This window comes from Pan paniscus, chromosome 5 (assembly GCF_029289425.2).
Source record: "Pan paniscus chromosome 5, NHGRI_mPanPan1-v2.0_pri, whole genome shotgun sequence".
In the NCBI taxonomy this organism is placed as follows: domain Eukaryota; kingdom Metazoa; phylum Chordata; class Mammalia; order Primates; family Hominidae; genus Pan; species Pan paniscus.
In genome coordinates, this window is record NC_073254.2 from 20883679 (window position 1) to 20907977 (window position 24299).

General features: G+C 40.1%; 1 protein-coding gene across 3 annotated transcripts in view; it reads right to left on the reverse strand.

Moving 5' to 3' along the window:
* F13A1 (coagulation factor XIII A chain) overlaps window positions 1-24299 on the reverse strand; it is a 188161-nt gene that overhangs the window by 111418 nt on the left and 52444 nt on the right. For all 3 annotated transcript variants that reach the window (XM_003806722.6, XM_063605135.1, XM_063605136.1), the window contains 3 exons: window positions 22530-22781; window positions 7489-7607; window positions 4985-5092 (listed from right to left, as the gene is read on the reverse strand). In XM_003806722.6, coding sequence (XP_003806770.1) covers window positions 4985-5092; window positions 7489-7607; window positions 22530-22781 — 479 coding nt within the window. The remainder of the gene's footprint in view (window positions 1-4984; window positions 5093-7488; window positions 7608-22529; window positions 22782-24299) is intronic.

The following is a 24299-nucleotide window of genomic DNA, read 5'->3' on the forward strand; positions in this document are numbered from 1 at the left end:
CGTCACCACCACCATCATCACTACCTCTATCACCACCGCCACCAAACACCACCACCATTATCATATCATATTTGGTACCTGATCGTCTTTGGAAGCTCATTCTCCAGGGCCCCAGTGCCTATGGCTATTTAGAATCCTCTGATTGATACCTTTCTTCACTTATTCCCCATTTTCAATAATTTGCCTCATCTGGGCTCCATTCCCTTGGGGCTCTGTTCTTTTCTAGGAGATGGCAACTCAATCTGACATAATTATTGTGTTATTGGCAATAATGTGTTGATAGTGGCCCTCTAAGGTAATATGATCTGAGAGTAAGGACCATATCTGGTTTCGGCTCAGCCACTTATTTGCTGTGTGACTTTGAGTGAGGGACACCATTTCCAAGGGCTTCTGCTTCCTCACCCAGAAGATTCTTGGAGAGTCCTCCCCATTGCACACGCTGGTTCAGCATGTGTTTCAACACAGATCCTCCACTGGTAATGCCTTGACCCACTGGAGCAAATATGGATGGAGGTGGTACCTGTAGGTGTGTCACAGTGAATAATGAGCCTTTATCTGCAGTAGCGGCAGCCTTTGCAGAAGCAGCTGCATCTCCTTGGGGGAAATTCTCTGCCCATAGTTGCTGCCAGATCCTATCAGTCGGGAGGCAGGAACAGGCATAGACAGGTAACCACGCCGCAGTAATGCCAGGTGAATGCACAGCCTTCCCTTTTCCCCAGAACCATGCTGCCCTTGTCACAATATGTCACGGCCCACCTTCTTTGATAGTCTGACTCAGGGCTCAGAGTCCATGTCTGGCTTATTCACAGAAACTTGGGGCTAGCAATAGAATGCTTTATTAATGCCATGTGAGGGAAGTAAGTGTTCGGATGGCACAAAGTTAAGCATTCTCCTTAGCTTCCTCTGGCAATTTTCCTGGTGGGAACTGTCACATCAGAAATGCATTGGAAAGAAAGCAGCAATCAAGCAATGCAATTTAAAGGGAGAAGTATAACTGTGGGCAAGTTTCTTCATTTTTTCTAATTGCTTCTCTTTTTTTTCTTTTCTCTCTTAAATCAATCTGCAGTATAGCTTGGTAAAATGCACCACTCAGTATTTAAAGGAGCCTAAGCAAAAGTTAGCTTATGTAAGGTTATAACATCTCAGGCCTAATCTCTAGATGATGAGAATACAGGATTTTGGACTTGCTTTCTCCTGGGAAACTCCAATAGCCCCAGGCTGTCCAGATTGTCATAACTTTTCCTACTTTTACATCAAAGTGAAATAACAGCAACTCAATATAAGAACAAGGGAAGTTACTGAATGTATAAAGGAAAAAATAGAAGAAGGGAGAGCACTATTTTGAAGAATAAAAGAATATTCTTGCTGCCAATGTGGTTTGAGTACAGAGACAAAATTTCACTTTAAAGACAAAGATGCGAGGCCAGCAGAGGTGAGTTATTTACCCTGGGTCACATAGTAAGTTAATAGCACAACCAGAATCAAGGTCCAATCCCTCGACACGAGCTGAGTTGCTTCCCATATGATGCTGCCTTCACTTTCTTTTCAGTCAAGGATGAAAACCAGCAGGTTTTGAGTGAGTTAGGAAGACAGATTCGCTATGCAGGTGAGAAGAGAGTGTTACTTACATTCCATAGGTGGAGAAACTGAGTCACAGAGGGGTTTAGTGCTGTGGTCCTCACTAAGGGTGATTTTTACCCCCAGTAGACATTTGGTAATATGTGGAATCAGTTTGAGTTGTCACAACTGGTAAGGGAACAGTTATGACAACTTGCCTCCCCCAGGTAGAAGACAGGGATGTCGTTAAACATTCTACACAGGACAACCTTCTACAACAAACAATTACCCAAGGTCACATACAATAAATATAAATATACTGAACAATAAGTATTTTTATCTGGGGATTGTGCACTTAAAATCCTTTTGAGATGGAGTTTTACTCTTGAGTGCAATGGTGTGATCACAGCTCACCACAACCTCTGCCTCCTGGGTTCGAGCAATTCTCCTGCCTCAGCCTTCTGAGTAACTGGAATTACAGGCATGCACCACCATGCCTGGCTAATTTTTTGTATTTTCAGTAGAGATAGGGTTTCTCCATGTTGGTCAGGCTGGTCTTGAACTCCTGACCTCAGGTGATCTGCCCGCCTCGGCCTCCCAAAGTGCTGGGATTACAGGCGTGAGCCACCGTTCCTGGCCCAAATTCAGATTCTTATTATCATTGAAAGTTTGCACAATTTGGGTTATCGGTGCTTTTTTCAACATGCACCCACCTGTTTCCTGAAAACTCCTTGCCAACCTTCAGTGCTAGACTTGTCCTTGACCACAGTAAGCAAATTTGTCTTTGGGGCCCCAGTCGTGTGCTCTGCATCTTGTCCCCACCCAGCTCCACTCTCTCCAGATACCCAGCAAAGACCGGTCTGCTCATCCTCACTGTTTCCCAGCAGCAAGTGCCCTCAGGAAAGTTCTGCCTTCCTTCACTCTCACCTGGGGGTGAACTGAGGTCTATGTGCTATTTCTTCTGGAGAGTCCACATGCCACCTATACCGCTGCTCTGGCATTTGCAACCTGCGAATGGGATTTCTGGCCTCTATGACCAGGCTGGGAGGTATTTGAGAGGAATTCAGAACAACTCTGCACCAGCCTCTGTTTTACCTGTGAAGCCTGGGCCCAGCCCCTGAGAAAACACACACAGCTCTGTCGCCCTGCAACAGGGTTCTGGCTAAGAGTCCACAACTTCAGAACATTTTCTTGTGGGCTCTCCAGGCACATCTTTTCATACTAATAAAGTCAAATCATTCATTGAGAAATTTAAAGATTTTTTTTGTCTTTGTTCTTTGTTTAACTGCATTCAGAAATTTCATGATAGATTTCCAGGATTTGTGAACGGGAGAGTATCTGCCTGAATGACCAAAGAACACTTGATTTTTCCTCTGTGTCATTTTTTAAATTGATTTTTGGAGGCTCAGTATTTTAGCTTTTAAAATTATTAAAACGGAACAGATTTTGGAAAGATTCACAGAGGTATTCTAAGGTTTAAAGGAGCTAATAGAGGTGAAAGTGTTTTTGAAAACCATTGAACATTTTGTATATATAAACAAGGGTGTGATGGAAATAGAAATATTGCTCAAAATGTCTCAGGTCAGGACCTCTACCCCTTAACACCCAAATTCTCCCCCTCCAAAAATAAAACCAAACCGTTTTCCAAATGGATTTTCTCTGTCTAGTTTTAAATCTTTTAATTGGGATATAAATTTTCAAACTTAGAACTTCATAGGCTTTATATGATTAATAAAATCTCAGGGCAATTTGCATTAGGAGTGTGTGTGCTTATTCAATAATTAACAGCTTCCGCTTAGCCAGCTGCCACGACAGACACATTAGGTTAACTGCTTCCTGTCTGCTTCTCTTTTGCACTGGCTTCTGTTAGGCAGTGATTTCTGACTTCTGGGTGCGTAAAAGTACACACAGTGTGTGAGTAAGCTTGTGCTGATGAGTGTGCCATTTTAGAATGCTTAAGAAGGAATTAATTTAAATTTAACCACTGCTAGCTGTTGCTTCCTTTCTTACTGCAAAATTGTTATGGTAACTTCAAAGAAGAAAAAGAGAAATCTTGTGGGCGAAACAGTAAAAATAGTGATCAGATGCAGGTCTAATATACGTTTGTTATAAACGGTCATGACACTTTGGTAAACATTTCCCAAATTCAACATTCCCCCAAATCTTTGGAATTCATTGGCTTCCCCTTATGGAATGTAAATGCATAGGAAACAAAACTGCCTTTACATGTTGGTTTCTACTTTTACTTTTTATGCTCTGCTGTTTCTTAAATTCACATGTAGCTTAGTTATTAATAAAAGAAAAGCCACCATTCTTAAAAGCTAACCAGAAATTATATTTCATATCATTCAGTCTAATATTTTTATATTAACAATATTGATTTCATTTAGCTCAAAAGAATATACAAACCAAACTCAAACATAACATTCTTTCAAAAAGAGGATTTCTTAGAAAACTTAAGGAAATTGGTAATATAAGTATTTCTTTTTTTCAGTCTTTGATTGTTTGAAATACCACCCAGTTTAACATTTCTTCAGAAATAATCTACTCTTCAGCCAGATTGGGTCTACTCCTCTGTACCAACATCTGGCTCTCCATGTTGGGTACATTGATATAATCCAGGACTGCATGGGTCCTGGACATCCCATTTAATCCACGTCCTATGCCTGGCCCACCCTTCCCACTCATGGGAGTTCTATCTCCTTTCTCAGAAAGTTGTTCCACTGCAAGATCTCTGCATTCTCAAAGTTGTTTTAGGATATCCTGCAGAGAGCGGCATGAAAGGTAGAAAATGTCTAGATTTGAAGTCAGCAGACCGGAGTTCTAGCTGCGGCTTTGTCACTGAAAGCTGTCCTTACCCTGTGTCCTAACTTGTAAAAGTGCATGAGTAATGGCTGCCCTACTTACCACACAGGATCCTGCAAAGAATCAATACCCACTTCGTAAGTGAGAAAGCCCTACAGTGACACATCCTTGTGACAGGAGTTAGGATGAGATGTAGCCATTCATTTCTTCACTCTTACTATCAGTGTGAAAATTGAGAAAAGCTGTGCCTTGCACATCTTCTGTGCACCTTGATGTTTGGTTGATCAACTGTTTGATTATAGTCATTGACATTTTTGTCATGATCACTCCTCAGTCTCTAGGCAAGGGGTTCTTAAGAATAACTGGTCTACAGTATCATTATATCTATCATTGTTTTCTGAAGCCAAAGAAACATACAGTATTGAGACGATAATTTTGTTTTATAGCACATGATAAGCTCAGAAAATTCCAGGAGCTATAACTGGGTGTCAGAAGCTAGAATCTTACAAATGAAAGTTTATTAAGTGTAAGTCATCATTTCAGCAGCTCTTAATGAACTGGCATATATACTGAGGCAAATGACAGGTGTAATAGATTTTAGGTATCAGTAATTGCTGCTTACCATTGCAGACCCCACACGGCTGACTTTGATGGGATTCCCTCTTCCAGAGAGGTCCATTTGTGCTCTGTCCATCACATACAGGCAAGTGTCCAGGATGCCATCTTCAAACTATTTGGAGAAAGAAAAACAAAGAGAAACTAGTGTTCACTCTGCAAGCAAAATATTCTGATGAAAAATAACATGAAACCACAACCTAATGTTTAGAAATGTGTGTTTCCTGTATAGTGATCTCCCATAATCTTTAGTATGAAATATTAAAGTAGAAGGAATGAGACATCTTCTTTTGTTTTTCATTAAAGTGAATAAGAATATAAAAGCAAGCCAGAAACATAAACAGAAATACTAGAGAGTTGATATACTCAGGGATCATAAGCTGACTTGAAGTTCTTCAGAAAATGATTCAATTTAGAAGATCTTTTCAACATATTGGCTCCTGTACCCAAGAAGAAGGAATGAATCATTTACCAAAGTCAGGCCAGAGTCTTAGGACCTCGAAAGTAATGTGAATCCTCGTGCATTTTGAAAATAAAGAGCTCTCAGGTGTATCACAGGAAGGTGCTTCACACTACTTAGTTTGCACCCAAAATAGTAGGAGACCTCATATAGTGACTGTCCCTCTAAGGTTTCCCCTCTTCTGAGACAAGGTGGACCCCAGGATCAAGGAGAGGGCAGAAGGCTGCAGAAAGTAGATTACACTTTCAAGGGAGGAGTCTGGTACCAGTTCAGTCTCCTTAGAAAGAACTGCTAGCCACAGGCAATACCAGAATTTTCTTAAAAAGGAATAAAGATCAAATAGCAAGACAGGAAGATTTTACCTATACTGTACCTCACTGTAGTAAGAGATTTTCCTGAATAGAGAAACCTTGTGTGCTATCCACCCAAGTGCTTGTGACAGAAACCACAATCATAATGGCTAATTACCACACAATTCTTTATTCAGTCCAGTTAGAATACCCACTCTGGGTGTATCCCAAACTGACAGGATGGATGCAGTAATGGGTAATTGCACTAGTTCTTCAGGTATGCAAATAGCTCAGTATTTTGGTTCTTATTAAGCAGCTTCTCTCAGCTGTATTTGCTGGGCAGGATAGCAACTAACTGGAGAGTTAAGGAAATAGTCATAGAACGGATTGATTCCCTGCATCACTGTAAACACGCTTGGCTGTTTATTCTGGCCAAAGGATACACAGCAATAGCCTCTTTGAGTGGCAGAAGATACAATCAAGTGACTGTGCTCCAGGGTGCCTACCCAAAGGCAAGCTGGCAAAGAGTGCCCTGACTGGGCTTGGGACACTTTTCCAGACCTCCTTGCTGCCCACCTTGATGACTTTTCCCCTTGTTAGCTATCTATAGATTGTCATATTTGGGCCATAAATAGAATCACCAGGCTAAAGGCTAGAAATTGGGGACCCAAGACAAGGGCATCAGGCAGTAGGCAGTATAGTCAAAGGTTGCATGTCACTGAGGCCCTCCTCATGGCTTGAAACCAGGGAGTCAGGCAGGAATCCAAGAACAGGGGGTGCCAACGTAGCTTGTAGCTTGGCAGGACATTAGAAATGCAGGCGGGGAAGCCTGAGCACTGGGCATGTAATTCTCCGGAGTCAGGGAAGCTGTTCACAAAGCCAGGTAGGCATGATAACACGGATACTGGAGCAGTGGGTGAGGAACACAGGGAGATCCCATATGGAAGTCAAAGCAAGGCATCCGGAGCCAAGAAAGTACCCTGTGACCACCAGATTCCGTGAAAACTCCCTGCTGGATGCCCAGCACAATGATGCACAGTTCCAGCCATCCCAGCCAAAACTCCTGAGAAATGACATTCGCCCCCTCTTGTGTCGCTAATTAAAAATCATTTTGAAATCACAGGACATGCATTTATTTATGGAAAACTGGTAAAATATCATTCGTTTGCTCCATTGATAAAGATACCAAACTGAAATAGTTTGAATGACTGAACATCTTAAAGAAATGCCATTTGCTACTTTGTGTCTAGACAATCAACTTGCAGCTGATAAAATCTTTCTATGTAAAAGCTCAGTGGCCCTTCCTTTGATGAAATGATAACTCTCTTTTCTAATTAGCAGTACCCTAAGCTAACACTTAAAAAAAAAAAAAAAAAAGAAGCTATTTCTTTGAATTGGGCACAACCCTTGCAGTATTCTTTGCATCACTTTCAAAATACCTTTCTTTATAAGCCAGGTTGAACTAATGAGATTTCACTGTTCTAAGTGGCGAAAGCATTTCTCAATAGAATGCCACATTATTCATGGAATCTCTCATTTCTGTAACACTGTAATACCCAGAGATATGTGGTTTCAGCTGATAAATTATGCAGTTGTCTTTATGAGTCCCTACTCCTATGCTCTCTGCCTTGGAGTCTCAGATCCTAAAAAGCATGAAATTGTGCTTGTCTAATATCGATATATGGGATCCTGCAGGGATACATGTGACAAAAAATATGAAGTAAAAATGTCCTTGACAATAACAAATTTTAAGTGGCTCACCTGACCATAGCTCCAGCTTCTGGTCTTGATGTCATTGACCTCTCCATAAAAAATTACCCCGATGTCATTCAGGACATACTCTTCTCTTTCTTTCTCATTGTCCAGATACACAGCATCATCTGCATCAGGGTTTAAACATAGTGACTATTACCAAACCAGACTGTTTCCAAACACTTGCAAGTTTATGCAAGTTTATTTTGTTTCTAAACTACATTTAATCAGCCAAATTTTTTAAAAATGCCCTTTGTTTCACCAAGCATAGCTCATTTCCCAATATTTTTAGTAATGGTGAACATAATCAGCACCAAATTCAGTCTGTAAATGATGACATTTGTTAGCAAAATGCTGACGAACTCTGGCTCTTTAAGTTCCAAGCAGCAGAATTAAATTGATATATCTCATTAAACATTTTATGATTCTGGTGCATCAGTAGTTTCAGAATTCTATGATGCTGATGTATGTCTCTAACACAAATTAAAATATAATTTCCAACCTTTTCACATTAATAGAAAACTAGATGAATTGAAAATGATTTTTAAAACAAATCTGGGACACGTGAGTAGGCAACAGCCTAATTTGTCATGTCATGTCTGTTTTGTGGCCCATCCCTGGCAGGAGGGAAGCAGTAGGTCATCTCCTTTCAATGAAAGATACTTGTGGATGTGCAAGTATGTGTGTGTGTCCAACCAGCTTCCCTGGCCAGTGTCTTTCATTGCAAGGACTTTTCTTCCCTGTGGCTAGAATTTCAGGAGGGTCATCCTCCCCGTCCATCATCAGTCTGGTACTTATTCCCAGGCCTGGTGGGAGAGCAGCAAAGCATCTTTAACACAGACAGGACCCTACAAGTGTAAATCGCACTCAGGAAAATGTGTGTGTTTGGGACAGGCATCTAAGCGTTTTTACATGAATTCTACCTCAAGGTAATGAAATAATTGATTATAATAAATGCAAAAGGAATGGTAGAATTAGAATGTCACGATCTTGCAATCCCTAATGAAGTAACGAATTGAGGCAGAAATAATTCGTTAAGAAGAGAACTTTGTAACGGGTGGATGAGCCTGATAAAACGTGAACCAGATACTATTGACAAACCTAAATATATGTATCTTCTGCCAGGATGAATGTCCTAGGAAGCAATGGCGTGACTTATGAAATATTTTTGCCCCTTCCTCCAAAAAAAAAAAATGCCACTTGGAGCTGAATCTGACAGTCTCTAGATGTAACCAGCTGCTTAACAGAAAATGCCACAGTGGTTAAAAAAAATCCCACAGTGGTTAGAGAAAAATATTTCATGACACCAGGGGATGGAATCAGCAAAATTCAGAATATGGAAAGTTCTACATAAAAAATGACTCAGTTTCAGCCATAAGTTTGTGGCATGAAGAAACAGATGAAGAGGATTACTCTAGAGGAAAAGATTTAAGTGACATTCCAACCAAATTTAATCTACAGACCTTAATCCAAATAAACTAACTAAAAAGATAATTTTTAGACATTGGGAAAATTAGATTAAAGATGGTTCATTAGATAATACCAAGGAGCTCTTGTTGATTTGTATTAGCTGCAATAATTAAACACACATAAACACATACATACACACATATGTACATATGTATCTGTATACTGTATATATGTCTATTTTTAAAAAGCTACATGCTAAAATATGTACAGGTAAAATAATATGATTACAAGAATTTACTTGAAAATGCTAAGGCAAAAAATAAGGGAAAAGGGGATAGATAAAGCAAATGTGGCAAAATCTTGATAACCATTAACTCTGAGAGTCATATAAGTAGATACTCATTGTGCTATTCTTTCTGCTTTTGAGTTTGTCTGAAAGTATTTATAAGAAAAATTAACTTTGTCAAAAGACATAAAACTGAAATACAAAATGAACACATACAAAATGTTTCCAATTGGATGTGAACATTCAGTAATGTAAAGATATAAATTCTACCCAAATTAGTCTATATGACCAATGTGAACCCAACCAAACTTCTACTCAGAAGTTTTGGAACTTTGCATGCTCATTCAAAAGCTTATCTGGAAAAAACAATGTGAAAGAAAACAGCCAGGCAGGGCGTGGTGGCTCATGCCTGTAATCCCAGCACTTTGGGAGGCTGAGGCAGGTGGATCACTTGAGGTCAGAAGTTTGAGACCAGCCTGGCCAATACAGTGGAACCCCATCTCTACTAAAAATAAAAATATAAGCCAGGCATGGTGGTGTGTGCCTGTAATCCTAGCTACTCGGGAGGCTGAGGCAGGAGAATCGCTTGAGCCCAGGAGGCCGAGATAGCACTACTGCACTCCAGGCTGGGCAACAGAGCTAGAATCTGTCCGGAAAAAAAAAAAAAAAAAAAAAAAAAGAGAGAGAGAGAAAATAGCCAAAAACTAATATGTTGAAAAAGAAGAAAAATTGAAGGACTTGCCCAAAGGTAAATTAAACTTTGGACCCCAATTTATAGTTTCCTGCATCTATGCCCTTTGCCATGTAACTAGCAGTTCTTCCTCTAAATGTGGAATATCCTCTCTTAACTTTAGGCTTATTTTGGCTAATGGGGTGTTAGCAGAAGCAATGTTAGCAGAAGCAAGTAGGGGTCTAAAATATGACTGCGCAGCTGAGCATGTGATCATACAAATCTGCTGTTACCCTGAGGAAGATATGACCCAGCAAGCCCACTGGTCAAAGAAGGATGAGAGGCACCAGAGCAGAGGGTCTCCGGATCTCTCAGGGAGAGACGGATCCTCTCCAGCTGTTCCCACCGGAAGCAGAGCTGGCTAGTCAAGCCCAGTCTGGATGAGCCCAATCCCAGCCAAGCCCCAGATCCATGAGTAAGTGCTTATTGTTGTATGCCACTAAGATTTTCTGGTTCTGTTTTATGTAGCATTAGCTAACTGAAACAAAGCTACACTTAAAACTGACATTAGCACAGTAATGGACAAATATATGGAAGGAGCTAGATGTGTATTAAATCTTAGTAAATAATAAAGATGGCCCTTAAAATCAATAGGTAAAAATAGATCTGATCGATACGTGGTGTTTTGACAGCTGGTTATCCATGTAAGAAAAAAAGTGTCAGTAAGATCTCTTTATCGTACTATATACAAACTGTATCCATAGATTTAAGAGGCACATGTGTGTCTCTCCCTGACGATCTTTATTTCACCTGACATGTTCCAGATATAAGCAGGTAGAGAAACATAACATTCAATAAATATATGAAAAAATGCTCAACTCCACTAACAATCAGAGACATAAAAACCAAATTAACCATGAAATACCAATGAAATACCATAATTCTCCTACCATATCGGCAAATATTAAAACAAATGATTAACCACCAGTGCCAATGAGGGTATGAAGAGATGGATACTCTCATCTACTATGGCTGTAGTGTAAAATACTGCAGCCTTTTAGAAGGGTAATTAGGCAATATCTATGCAAATTTAAAATGTGAATTCACTTTGCCCAATGCTATTTCTAGATGTCTATTCTACAGTGACATTTGTACAAAATGTATGTGCAACCTTCAAAATGGCATAACGTGCTATAGTAAAAATGGGAAACAATCCAAATAGTTGTAAACAAAGCACCAAAACAATATGATATGACCATACCAAGCAGCCATTAAAAAGAAGATGCAGGTACTGATATAGAAAACGCTCCAAGATATACTGAGTGAGAAAATGAGGTACAGAGCAACAGGTTGACACAATCTCTTTTGTGGTTTAAAAAAGCCTAAATTCTCTAGGTATATATATGCAATCAATACATAAAATGATAGCAAAGTATCTGTAATGATATACACAGTTAAAGTTGGTTTTCCCTGGGGATTCTCTAGGATTGGAAGATTGGTGAAAAGGAAAGTTTACTTTTAGCCATGTAAATGTACATGTGTGTTTATTTGAAAGAACAATATATTCAATTAATTGCCAATTAAAAATGAAAAGCACTGAAAATACTTTAAATGGATGACATTACAACAAAATGTTAATTGTTAGTGTCTCTAATTTGTAGATCTTTGAGCTCTTTTTATGCTTTTATTATTTTTTATTTCTATAATGAGACTTTTCCATCAGATAAAGTTATTTTCTAAAATGTGTTTCCATTTAAGTGAAGCTACCCATTTAAAAAGAGATTAACAAGTCCAACTTTTCTGCATTAGTTTTTCTTTAAGAGCAGTATAGGGTTGTGCTCTTTTTTATTATCAGAGTCCCTAAACACAACCTTTTTCTCCTTCTTTAAGTCTCCCTGAACCCTTTCCTTTCCAGCACAGATTGAATTAAACCTTGTTCCCTTAGTGCCCTATGGAGGCTGGGGTAACATTTATCCCACTGTATGGACATTGCCGTTTAATGATTATATTTATTGAATAAGTATGTGTTTAAGTATTTACTTCTTAATTTTTTTTAAGTAGTAGCATGTAAATAAGCATTGTTATACTGCTTATTTATGGCCAGGAACTTTCTAAGTGCTTTATAACAAGACACATGAACTCATCAACACTCATAACATCCTTGTGAGGAAAGTAGCCCCATTTCACTGATGAGGAAACTGAGGCAGAGAGAAACATAACTTTTCCAAGGTCATGCAGCTAGTGAGTTGTGAAGCTAGGATTTGAATAAGCTGCCTTCTAAGTAGTCCATGGCTCTTGGGTCCAAAGGATCGGATGACTGTCCCCAGCCCCCAACACTGTGCCTTGGAACACGGTAGGAAATCAATCAATGTCTACTGAAAGAATGAGAGATGGGGAAGATGTCTGGAGCTTAGAGAGTAAGGAAGAAGTCCAAGAAAATGAAGGATTTACCTTTGGGCTTTGCGTTAGTATTGATGGGAAGTGATAAATTTAAGTGGCAAAGCATGATAGAGAGGGGTTCTAGAGCTCCAGACTAGGCCACCCTTTCCCTTCCAACACTTGAATTAAATCTCACCTCAAACAGGCAGACATTATCATGAATCCACAGTATGGCAAGGAAGTCAAATGGGAAGGCTCGATTTTAATTTTAAATTTATTTATGATTTTAAAAAGAAGATTGAGGGTGGAAAGCAGTGCTTTATTTCCCGTTTTTATTCAGATCTGTCACTTTAAAATATAGTTGTCCAAAGCAAGGTTAAAAAAAAATTGTATCACGATGGAAACTCCAAAAAAACTCCCTATGTTTGGAAGGCTAACAAAAATAGAAAAATGTAATCATTTGCCCTTGGAGATTTTTGCTGTTGGCTTTTTGATAGTGTTTTTGTTTGTTTTTAAATTTTTGGTTAGCTTCAGAGGGGTGGGGTTTCACTAAGTTTCAGGGGAAGCTAGTTCTTCACTTAGTAAAATGGAAGGCTCGACTAATAGGAAAAACAAACTAACAAACAACTCACTATTCTAGAAACCCAACAATTTGGACTGGTAGAAGGTAGACGTGTATGAGGCTTGTGTGGAATGTGGGAGCTGGAAACCATACTTAACTGAGGACTGAGGGGAGAAATAAGGTCTAGACAGCTCCCAGAGTAGGAGCGGCTGCACCTTGGACCAACTGACAACTCTTTGATCGTAGGTGACCTCTGGCAGACAACCACCATTACGATAAAACTCTGAGAAAAACAGATTACACATGGCACCATTGGTGAGTGTGACACAGCACCTCCATCCACTGCCCAGAGCAACTCTGTCACCAGAACAGACCTTCAAAATGCCTCGTAAATAACCACCCTTGCAGGCTGACTAACAATTTACAAGAGGCATGTAGTGAAGAATAATGACCTCATTTATTTTACTGTTCCTCTGGTGGGAATAGAAGGGTAGTTAAAAAAGAAAAGAGTGGGCCAAGAAAATTTGGGGTGGATTTCAGTCGCCCTCTGACATTCCCACTGTCCTCCCGACCCAGAGAAGGTAAGGATTTATAACAAACATGTAAAAACAAATGCTGAGCCTACTGATTTTATTAGTATCTGTATAACCTCTTTGTGAGAAGGAAGATCATTCATCATTGCATGGGCTGATACATTCCTTCTGCTTATTTACATGCTATTTCAAAGTCAGAGCAAGTTCCATTTCCTTGGTCATTAGGCTCAAGTCTGGCAAAGGGAGCCCAGGAATTAAACAAAACTATGGTGCTAGAACAGCTAACCTACATGGTCTCTTTCAACAGTTTAAACCAGAGTTTGGTGTTGTTTCTAATCCTTTAGAAGGAATAATGGTTTGGCCCTTCCAAAAGGCAAAATGAGTCACCATTTAGGGAAGGAAGGAATTTAGAGCGAGGGGATTAGGAATCACTTACACTTGCTTCCCCCTTTATATAAAAGCTGAGCACCACTAAAAAGAGGAAAGATTCATGCTGGGAGTGTGTAATCACTCTTAGAGGGAGTGGCTTGATCTGCAGAGCAAATGTGACTCCGGACTGGTATCACCATGATATGTTTTTCCATCACAAAGTACATCAAAAGGGGTGGCAGATTCTAACAGGCTGTGTGTGCTGTGGCATACCAGGAATAACTTCCTGTCGGTGGCAATTGTGAGCATATTAAGGAATGGCATTTTTAGAGTCTGAGCTTTTTATTCTGGAAGGATCCAAACGCACTGCCTTCCTAAAATGGTTTCATATAGCCACTCCAGAGACGTTGCTTGCCTATCTAGTAACACTGGAATGGAATCAATCTATGAAGCACAAGCAAATGGTTCCTCAACAGTCAGTTGAGTTTGCTTCTTTCCTTTTAGCCCCTTCAGTATAAAGTAGAGTAGCTCGCCAGGACTGGTATCCTCGAAATAACAATGACTAACACCCCTTCTCTTGGAGACCCTTGAGCCTAGACCAGAATTTGCACCCTCAGGCTACTGCCATTCATCCATCAATTCACAGATATTGATAGTATATCTTCCACAGTGCTCACGACAGCACAATCATCTGTGCGTGCATAGTACAACATAGTTTACATTCCTTACAAACATGTTGCATTACAGCTCACACCAGCTTGAGAAGGTTACTGGATTTGTGCTAATTTGCCTGTTTTGCTGGTTAAGGGCTTTTTAGTGTACTGAGATATCTTCAGAAGATAGACTATTATTTATGAAGCAATTCTACAAAGAAAATGTCAGAGCTTCTTTACTTAGCACATATCCTCTAAGGGAGCCTGTGCCCTTGTTGGTATGCTTTAATTTTTTTTCCCAGAGAAAGCTTTCATTTGATCTTGTAAATATCAACCTGAATTTATTTATTTATTTATGTATTTATTTATTATGGCAGAAATTTCCATGTTGATTAGGTCATTACAGAATCTTCTCGGCTGGCCATCTACTGGTTTTTTTTTTCTTTTGCTACACAATGCCAGATACTGATGGCTTTTGTTTTAAAAATATAAGTGCTTACCTTGACAGAGTCAGGATGCTCCAGGGTTAGCCTCAGTTTGTTTCTTAATTTTCTATAGGACTTTGAGAAATGCACGTAATATCACAGAACCTGCTTTCTCTCTTGAAATCTGAGTCTAATAATCGTCTCCTTGCCTCTCAGAATGGTGATTATCAGTTCAGTTCAGCAAACATTTACTGAACATTGACTCAATTCCAGGCACCACGAAAGGCTGAATGAGATAAGGATTACGCCTTCCAAACACACAATCTAGGGAGATACTGACTATGAGCACACTTTGAAGCATATAAGAGACTCTACAAGGAAGGAATTGTAAACCACATGAATTGGTGGGTGAATGTGTCTCTGCATTAGACACTTCCAACCATGCTCTTTCTAGAAACACCTTGTAAAGACCTTTGCACCTCAATCCTGGGGTCACCTACATGCCATTGAAAAGAAGGTTTACTGTGAGCTCTCTGGGATCCTTTCTGATTACAGGGCCACACTAAATGATCCTCGCTTGGCATAAAAAGCATAATAAGTCTCTAATGACTCAGATACTAGGAAGAATGATGCATACTATTTTAGTTAAGAGGAATATTGAGTAAATAAAGGTTAAAATTTTTCCATAAGCTTTATTAAAACTTCATAAAAATTCAGTTAACCAACTATTTGATTACTATCCTATGCAAATACTGTTCTGGGTGCTAGGCAAGGTGCAAAGCTAAGCCACTGGCCAGTCTCTCCTCGTTCCCCAAATAGGTCGGAGTCCCCAGTTTTGTGTTCTTCTTGTGCACTGACTTATTTTAGTACTTTTTACAATTGTAATCAGTTTTTTATTAGGAGCTCATTTGTAAAATCCTTGCTAGAAGCTATACGAAGATTGTGTCTGCCTTTTTCACTGCCATAGTCCCAGTACCTAATTCAGTATTGATTTGAATTTTTCTGAATGAATACATAATATTGTTGTACTGTGCACAGGTCATTGTGTTGTCATGGGCATGGGATGCGACATACTATCAATATTTGTGGATTGATGGATGAATGGCTCTAGCCTGAGGGCGTAAATTCTGGTCTGGGCTCAAGAGTCTCCAAGAGAAGGAATGTGGGTCATTGTTACTCTGAGGACACCAGTCTTGGTTACTTACTCCATTCTGTATGAAAGGGGCTAAAAAGACCGTATATAAATACAAAGCAAATAGGCTAAGGATGAATTTAATAATAAAATACAAGCAGGTCATATTTATTTATTTGCTGTTAAAAGCATCCAAGATATTGGGAACATATTGATTTCTTCATATTAAATTAAATTGATTTATTTGTTTAAAGAAAAGTGAAAAAACACATTGAATAAAAAGGAAATATTAGATGCTAATTTGGTGTCAGATGCTAAGAGATAGAGAAATCCACACACACATCACCCACAGACACACTCCTCCCAGCACACCGGATATGTTTTTGACTTTTCTCAAGATGGTAAGGTCTGAGATTACATTTACTAGTTATCTGTAATAACAGGGTGCGGCGAACCTAAAGAGTATTTACTTGGGATTATTAAATCAACACAGCAAACATTTATTAAACCTCAAGTGTGCCAGAGGCTATGGATATGAGGTCGAATGAGGTGAGGGAAAAGCAGTGATGGAGAATGGAATGGGGGAACAACTTATCAAGAGGAGAAAGATCCCTTAAAGGTAACTGATGCCCAATCAAAAATACTGCTCATTGCTTCTCCAGAGTACTAGGCACAGATATCAGAAATCTAAATCTTTCAGGACCCACTATCTGGCACTAGTGCTAGACTACCAAACTGGAACATTCTATATTTAAATAGTGAAATACATTCAATAGTTCAGAGTTCCTGAGTAGTTAGAAAAACATGATGAATTCATAATAACTGCCCGTCTCACTCCTGCTGCCTTTGTGGGTACAGTTCTCTCTAACACCCAGGAGAAGGGTTTCCTCCCAGAATGCACCACTAAACTAAAAACTAAGCAAGCAATTATTCTCCCCGCATGCACCCCTGCCTTCACTGATGTGGCAGTGCTATTGATCCCCATTAATGATTTAGTGATTAAGGAGGATAAATTGCCTATGAATGCAAAGCAGGCTGAAGGGCCCTCAGGAGCACAGCTGAGCATTCTCCTATCAATAAGTGCTGTGCATGCTGCTGTAATTTTCAGCCCAGCGTCCTGTGCCACCTCGGACCACAATCTTGTTCACCTGGCTGTCTTTTGACAATTTCTGGAAACAGTTTTCCTTCTTATCTTCTGCTATCTTTTTCACTTGGGCGACAGTCTCACCCCTCTCTTTTGACCTACTTTCCAGTTACCAGGCCATAGCGCTGAATCCTTTGTTATGCATTAACACACATAAGCATAAAACTGCAGGGGACTGCTGGGCTACAGTGTATGTGCTTGTGTGTGTGTTGGGGGGAGCGGTTCATCATATCATCCCCTTTTTGGGTTATGCTTTGCGTGCTAGGCCGGGAAAACCACACAATAAGTGGGGAGATGACCTCTTTCTCTCACTTCATTTAAAAAAATGGTGTTCAGGGCCCAAAAGCATGGTTGTTGGAAGAGATCAAGCAACAAAAATAATAAAGCTCACTGGATCCCTCTGCATTAAGGAAGGAGAATTTGCTCCTGGGACAGAATGGGAGAGAAAAGTTCAGAGAATAAAGGAAAACAGTAGGAGAGAGAGAAGGGGTGGTAAGGGAGAGAGACTGGAATTAGGTTCAGCCAGTGAAATTTTAAGAAGAGTAAATTATAATCTCCTGAGGTTTTTTGTTTGTTTGTTTTGTTTTTGTTTTTTGAGATGGAGTCTCACTCTGTGGCCCAGGCTGGAGTGCAGTGGTACGATCTCGGCTCACTGCAACCTCCGCCTCCCAGGTTCAAGCAGTTCTCCTGCCTCAGCCTCCTGAGTAGCTGAGATTACAGGCACACACCACCATGCCCAGCTAATTTTTGTATGTTTAGTAGAGACGGGGTTTCACCATGTTGATCAGGCTGATCTTGAACTCCTGACCTCATGATCTGCCTGCCTTGGTCTCCCAAAGTGCTGGGATTACAGGCGTGAGCCACTGGGCCCGGCCCTGCCTCTTGAGTTTTAAAGTTATTGCTTATTGTTTTTCTTTCTTCTTAGAGACAGGCTGGCGGGGCTGCCTCGAACTCCTGGGCCCAAGCAATCCTCCTGCCTCAGCTTCCCAAGTAGCTGGGACCGCAGGCTGCTCTGGGGGCCAAGCCCAGCTTTATTGTTTCGTGATTATTATGAAACCAGTGGTCCTCTAAGTGTTGACCCCGACCAGCAGCAACAGCATCTCCCAGGAACTGGTTAGAAATGCAAATTCTCAGGCCAGGCCTCAGACCTACTCAACCTGAGGGTGCTGCACAGAAGTGGCTGAACAAGCCCTCCAGGTGATTCTGATGTGCTCCAAGCGTGGTGACCACAGAGTGCATCCTTCCTGCTCTCACCCTCCATCCCAAACTGCAGTTAAGGTCTGGGCATTCACAGATGTTGTGTGTGGCTGCTTTTGTTGTTGTTGCCAACATTGAAATTGAAGGTGAAGGTCAAGTTTCTCACTTGCAGCAGCACAAGTGTGAGTAGGACTCCTAGAGGCAGAGGCAGCCATGAAGTCAGAAATCCCTAAAGAATTTGCAGAGATGTTTGGGCCTCCACAAGCCAAGTAATGAAGAAGATTGTGCTAGTTTGCCCTGTGTTCTGGAAGCAGGGAGCACCCTCCCGGCATGTCCCTGTAATAAGTTCACCTTCTACCCTCCAGATGACTAGCTCACTTCTTCCCTATCAAGCGTTTCATGCCCTTCCTTGCTGCTGCTTCTCAACACATGACTTTGCTTTACACTTCACTGACAAAAAAAAAAAAAAGGAGTCACAAAATGGCAATCACCTCATTCTTCTTCCATTAAACTGGAAAATCTGCACCCCTCTTCTACTCTACTCCTGTCTCTGGAGAGAGTAGATAGCCCCATCCATCACAGGCCCTTCTTCACCTGTTCCCTGGATTCCAACCACTCAAGGATTTCACTCCTGAAACTTCTCAACCTTAGCTCCAAGAATCACCTGCAGAACTTTAAAAAACCCCAAAGCCCAGGCTGCAGTCCAGAGCAATTACATCAGAATGCCTGCATGGGGGACTGAAGCATCTATAGTTTCAAAGCTTCCCAGATGATTGCAACGTGCAGCCAAGGCTGTGAACCACCGTCCTCTCTCTGGACTGCAAACTCTCTTTCCTGGTTCCTCTCCGTCACCATAAAATAACACCCACTCTCTCTTGTCTTTAAAAAATTCTCCTTTGACCTTCGCTTCAACATCTAGGTGCTACAGAAAGTCTTGAGAAAGGTGCCATCTCCTGCCGTCTCTACTTTCTCGCCTCCTGTTTACAACACAGCCCATGACCATCTCCCTGGCTTCTGTCTCTATCACTTTAGTGAAACCGTCCTTTTCAAGATCATCGAAGACATCCATATTTCCACACTATATGGCCACTTTCCTCCCCTATCCTATTCAACTAATCATAGCATTAAACAGAGTTGACTGCTGTCTTGAATCTATCAATGTGTCTGGTTCTGGGCTCTTTTGATCTCCTTGCGCTCCACTGACTGCTCCTGCTCAGCCTCCTTTGTTGACTTCTCCTTTGTCTCAACTCTTAATTGTTAATGACCCTGAATCATTTGTGTCCGTTATTGCTCCTAACAGTGCCCATGTTTACATGTCTAGCTCAGCCATCTCCTTTGAGTTCTAGATTCACTTTATTCAAGTGCTTACTTGATGTTTTCATTTGGATGTCTCATAGACATCACCAAATTAACATTTCTGAATGTAACTCTTAGCTTCACCCCTAGTGCTTCCCCTCCACTTCCCACAGTTTTCCCAGCTCTGAAAATGGCACCGCCATCAACCCAATTGGTCTAACAAGAAATCTAGAGTTATTCTCGAGTCCTCCCATTTCTTTACTTCTCATCTTGAATCCCTGTGCAATTTTTGTTCTAAATACAAAATAGATCTCCAGTCTAACCCCTTCTCATCTCCACTGGTACCACCATGTTTAGTTTATCATCATCTTTGTCCTAGACCACAGCTTCCAAATTGGTCTCTGGTTTTTGTCCCACCTTCCTCCAATCCTTTCCATGAACTGAAAACCTAGGGGAGGTCCCTGTACAGCCTCTAGAACAAGAACGCCTCCAGACCTAAGCGACTTTTTCAGAACAGAGGTATCTGGAAGCTGCTCATCATGGATACAACTGAAGATCAAGGCAGCAATTAGAAGGTTATTGATTGTCCACCTCCTGAGTAGTTATCCTGAAAGTTAATATGTCAAGCAACATAACTAACCCTTTTCCGGTCAAGAAGAGTGGTCACATAAGTTGAAATGAATGCAGACACATATCCCATTTACACACATGATATAATCCAGAAAAGTTGCAAACAAACCAAAGTCTGGGTAAATTACAGCATTCCTGAAATTTCCTAGAGTTCTGAACAGTTATATGTAGCCTAGGATTTTCGTTTTGTAATAAAAAGAAAGTCAATAACAAACTCTTGATTGATAAGTATGAATTTTTAAATACAATTTTCTTAGAATAGGTTGCTTCCTACATACTCTTCCATCTCATTCTCTTTTGCTGACTCCTTCTCTACTGGACTCCTAAATGATGGTGTTCCTGAAGGCTAGATACTATATCCTATTTCCTTCTTTATCTATATTTTCTCCCTAGGTACAGATAACTCCCAAATATATATCTCTGATTTTCTTCTCCAGATTCACATACCTATTTGTCATTTCTGCTGTCTATCTATGGTTATCTCCAATTTAACATATTCAAAATCTTAATTTATATATCTGTAACTCTGATCCTCTCAGTATTTTTCATCTCTGTAAATATCACCCCATCAACCAGTTGCAAAATGCCTCACATCTGGTTTTAAGATTACTACCAAGAGTTCATTTTTTGAACTGCACATGGCCCAGTTAACATTTCCTGTTACCATTTACCTTGAATATCTGTCTCATAGATAGGAGTGTTGGGTACAATATGATGAGGATGGATGTATAGGGAGTGTAGGAATAGCTTGGCGCCTTTTGCCAACACTAGTGGAACAGGTAATTCCCAAGCCATGCTGGGCATGGTGGTTCATGACTGTAATCCCAACACTTTGGGAGGCTCAGGCAGGAGCACTGCTTGAGCCCAAGAGTTCGAGACCAGCCTGGACAACATAGTGACACCACGTCTCTACAAAAAGTAAATAAATATAAATATAAAACAAAGAAAAGATCAGTAGGACCAAGGTGTATGTTCTAGATGAGTAGCAAATATTGTTGTGCACTTATCTATATCTAGGACAGATTAACCCTGATTCAAATGTGACTTTCACATACAAGGATCATTCAAAATCAGCAATAATATGGGCTCATTTTGGATGATGTTAGAGAGCAGTGCATATGGGGTAGGGTGCCATGGGAAGTCTCCTGCCCCATGTGAGCTTTCATATCTTTCACTGCCTTATTTCCTAGGACCTAGAAGTGGTCTCTCCCACATTGATGCTGCTGCAGCATCTGCATCTGCCTCTGGAACTTAAAACAGCTTCATACAAAGTGTGGGAGCAGGGGAGAGGTACGAAAGGGCAGAGATGAAGATGAGGAGAAAATGCTATGTGTGACTGAGGCACAAAACAGAATTGATAGAGAAATCATTGAACTTGACTGAGTTTTATTTGAATATAACTAGATTAAGCTTCTGCCGCAGACAGAAAAGAAGACTGAAAATAGCACTAGAGATCAAGTTATATTATATTAAAGTACAGCTACATCTTTGCACATCCAGAGTTATGGTTTGCAAAATTTGCACCCACTATGCACATAAACAACTTTGTGGAATCCTTTAGATATACAGACTTTCTGTTCTTAAAGTAGGGGGATAGAGAGGTTAGTTCTACTATGAACAGCGTCGACTTTATTTTATTTTTCTGAAGTCAGAGTTATAGACTCTAATAGTTTTGATAATCAAGCTTAATAAGCCCAATTTGTTTACAGAGTAATAGTGTACAGAGGTTATACTGTCAACATATATTAGGTTGGGGCAAAAGTAATTGTGATTTTTGCAATTACTTTTAATTACAAAACTGCAATTAATAGCTCCACAAATAACTAACTGCAACTTTAGACAATCTCCAATTAATCCCGAAATAAATGTATAGCAGCATTGACTTCACATATAGAGGTTTTATCCTCATATACATGGAGGATGAATTTTCTATCTTTCTCTTTCAATCATTAAAGATGGTATATGTAGGAGAGGCATATGTATTTAGAATAATCTTACTACCCCTTCAAAAAGAGATGTATTGGAAATACATGAGCTTGTTTTTTTTCTTTTTTCAAAGACGGAGTCTTGCTCTGTTGCCCAGGCTGGAGTACAGTGGCACAATCATTGCTCACTGTAACCTCCAACTCCCGAACTCAAGCAATTCTCCCACTTCAGTCTCCCAAGTAGCTGGGAGTACAGGTGTGCACCACCACACCCATCTAATTTTTAATTTTTATTTTTTAGAGACTAGGTCTCAAACTCCTGGCCTCAAGCGATCCTCCCATCTTGGCCTCCCAAAGAGCTGGGAGTATAGGCATGTGCCATGGCACCCCGCCAAATAGGTGAATTTTTAAATGAGAAAACTAAATGTCTGCCTCTTACCTTCACACCAAGGATTGAAGAGAATGTATGTGTCTGTTTCTGGGTTTCGACTGGTTCGAAGTACGCCATAGGGAGTCCAGACAGCAACATACATGCGGAATTTCCCCACAATACATTTGGGGGAAGACTGGATGGACAGCCGCACAGACCTGTCCTCTCTCATGACAATCTTGGCCCCCCACTTTCCACTTTGTAACTCTGAGACTATAGGCACTGGGATGTACGTTCCCTTGTTCTCCTGTGGGTAGCGACCTATGAGAAGAGAGAAGAAATACTCTGTTAGGTTGATTTCACAAGCCATTTTTGTTCTCACTCTGTTATCTTATAGCTGAAGGGACAGGAGTAATCCATTAGAATTATTCTTGACTTGAAGAAACATACAAATCAGGCAAGTCTGCAAATTACTTTGATTGTAAGCTGGAGAACCTTCAAGAGCAAAACTTATTCACTTCATTTGTTTTCTATAAAGCATGTAGAGGATTCCACATTAAGACAAGCAAACAGTGCTCCATTTTAACCTCCCTAATTACTAATTTCAAAGATCTTTAAAAGAGTCTTTGGTAGGCATATTGTCAGAAAGAGAACATTCTAAGGAGGTGGTTACATAAGTTACTGCTGTGCAATTCTGTGAGGATGCTTAATCTTAATGAAAATAATAATTTACACAGTGCAAACCACTGAGAAAGATTAGAACTTCAACACTTTGCTATTACGGATATAGGTTATACCACTCAGAATGAATATCACATATACTTGTAAATCCAGCACAAATTTAAACATTGTTTTCTGCCTAGGTGCCATGGCATCTAAGTAATGCTCTTGAAGACTCATGGGACTCAGCCTCTCAGGAGCCCCTCCATAAACCCACCTGCATAAGCATGTTTGTTCCAGAGGCACCCATCTCCTGTTTCTGCTCCCTCTTTGTGCATACTCAGTCTTGGGATGAGCTTGCCCTTTTTACCAGAGGCTTTGTTTTTCTCTGGAACCCCTTTCACTGTTGACGTGTAGACATCAAAGGCAATCTTGCCAGGTAAATGGGACCCATAATTCATTTATTACAGTGGTTCCCAGCAGCTGTTGTCACTAAATACTGATTTAGATTCAGAATACGTCATATTTAAAAAGACGCAAGTTTAGTAAAAATAAACTTAGAGATAAAAATCTACGTGTTAATGATAGATTTTTTTAAAAACAATAAGGGATGAAAGGAATTTTAAAGCTAATTATGTAAGGATGCACTTTGGGGAATAGCAAAGAACTAGAGAAGTACATCTGAAAGCACTCTTTGTGCCTGTTATGTGCTCAACCTCAGCTTCACCTTTGTGCTAACTTCCACTTTTGTTTTAAAAGCTTCACCTTTGTACTAACTTCTACTTTTGTTGGGAACATGGAAAGAATGAAGACAATCACTAGTTTCCACTGTTACACTTTAAATTAAGACTTCAAAGACTCATATTAAATTTCACCTATCAAATCCAAGTTATACAAAAATAGTAAAGCAAAAGGAAAGCTATGCTTTTTCATGCTGACTTTGAACCCAGTCATAACCTAATTTAAAGACTACTTCTGACATTTTTCATTCATATATTGATATTGCCTACTATGTGCTAGACATTATCCTAAGTGCTAAGGATACAACAGTGAAGAAAACAGACAATAACTTCTGTGCTCATAGAGCTGATATTCCACAGAAAAAGCCAAAGCATGTGGCTTACCATGTTCTTATTACCCCTTTATTCCCTATAACAAAAGATGAGAAGGAAACCATTA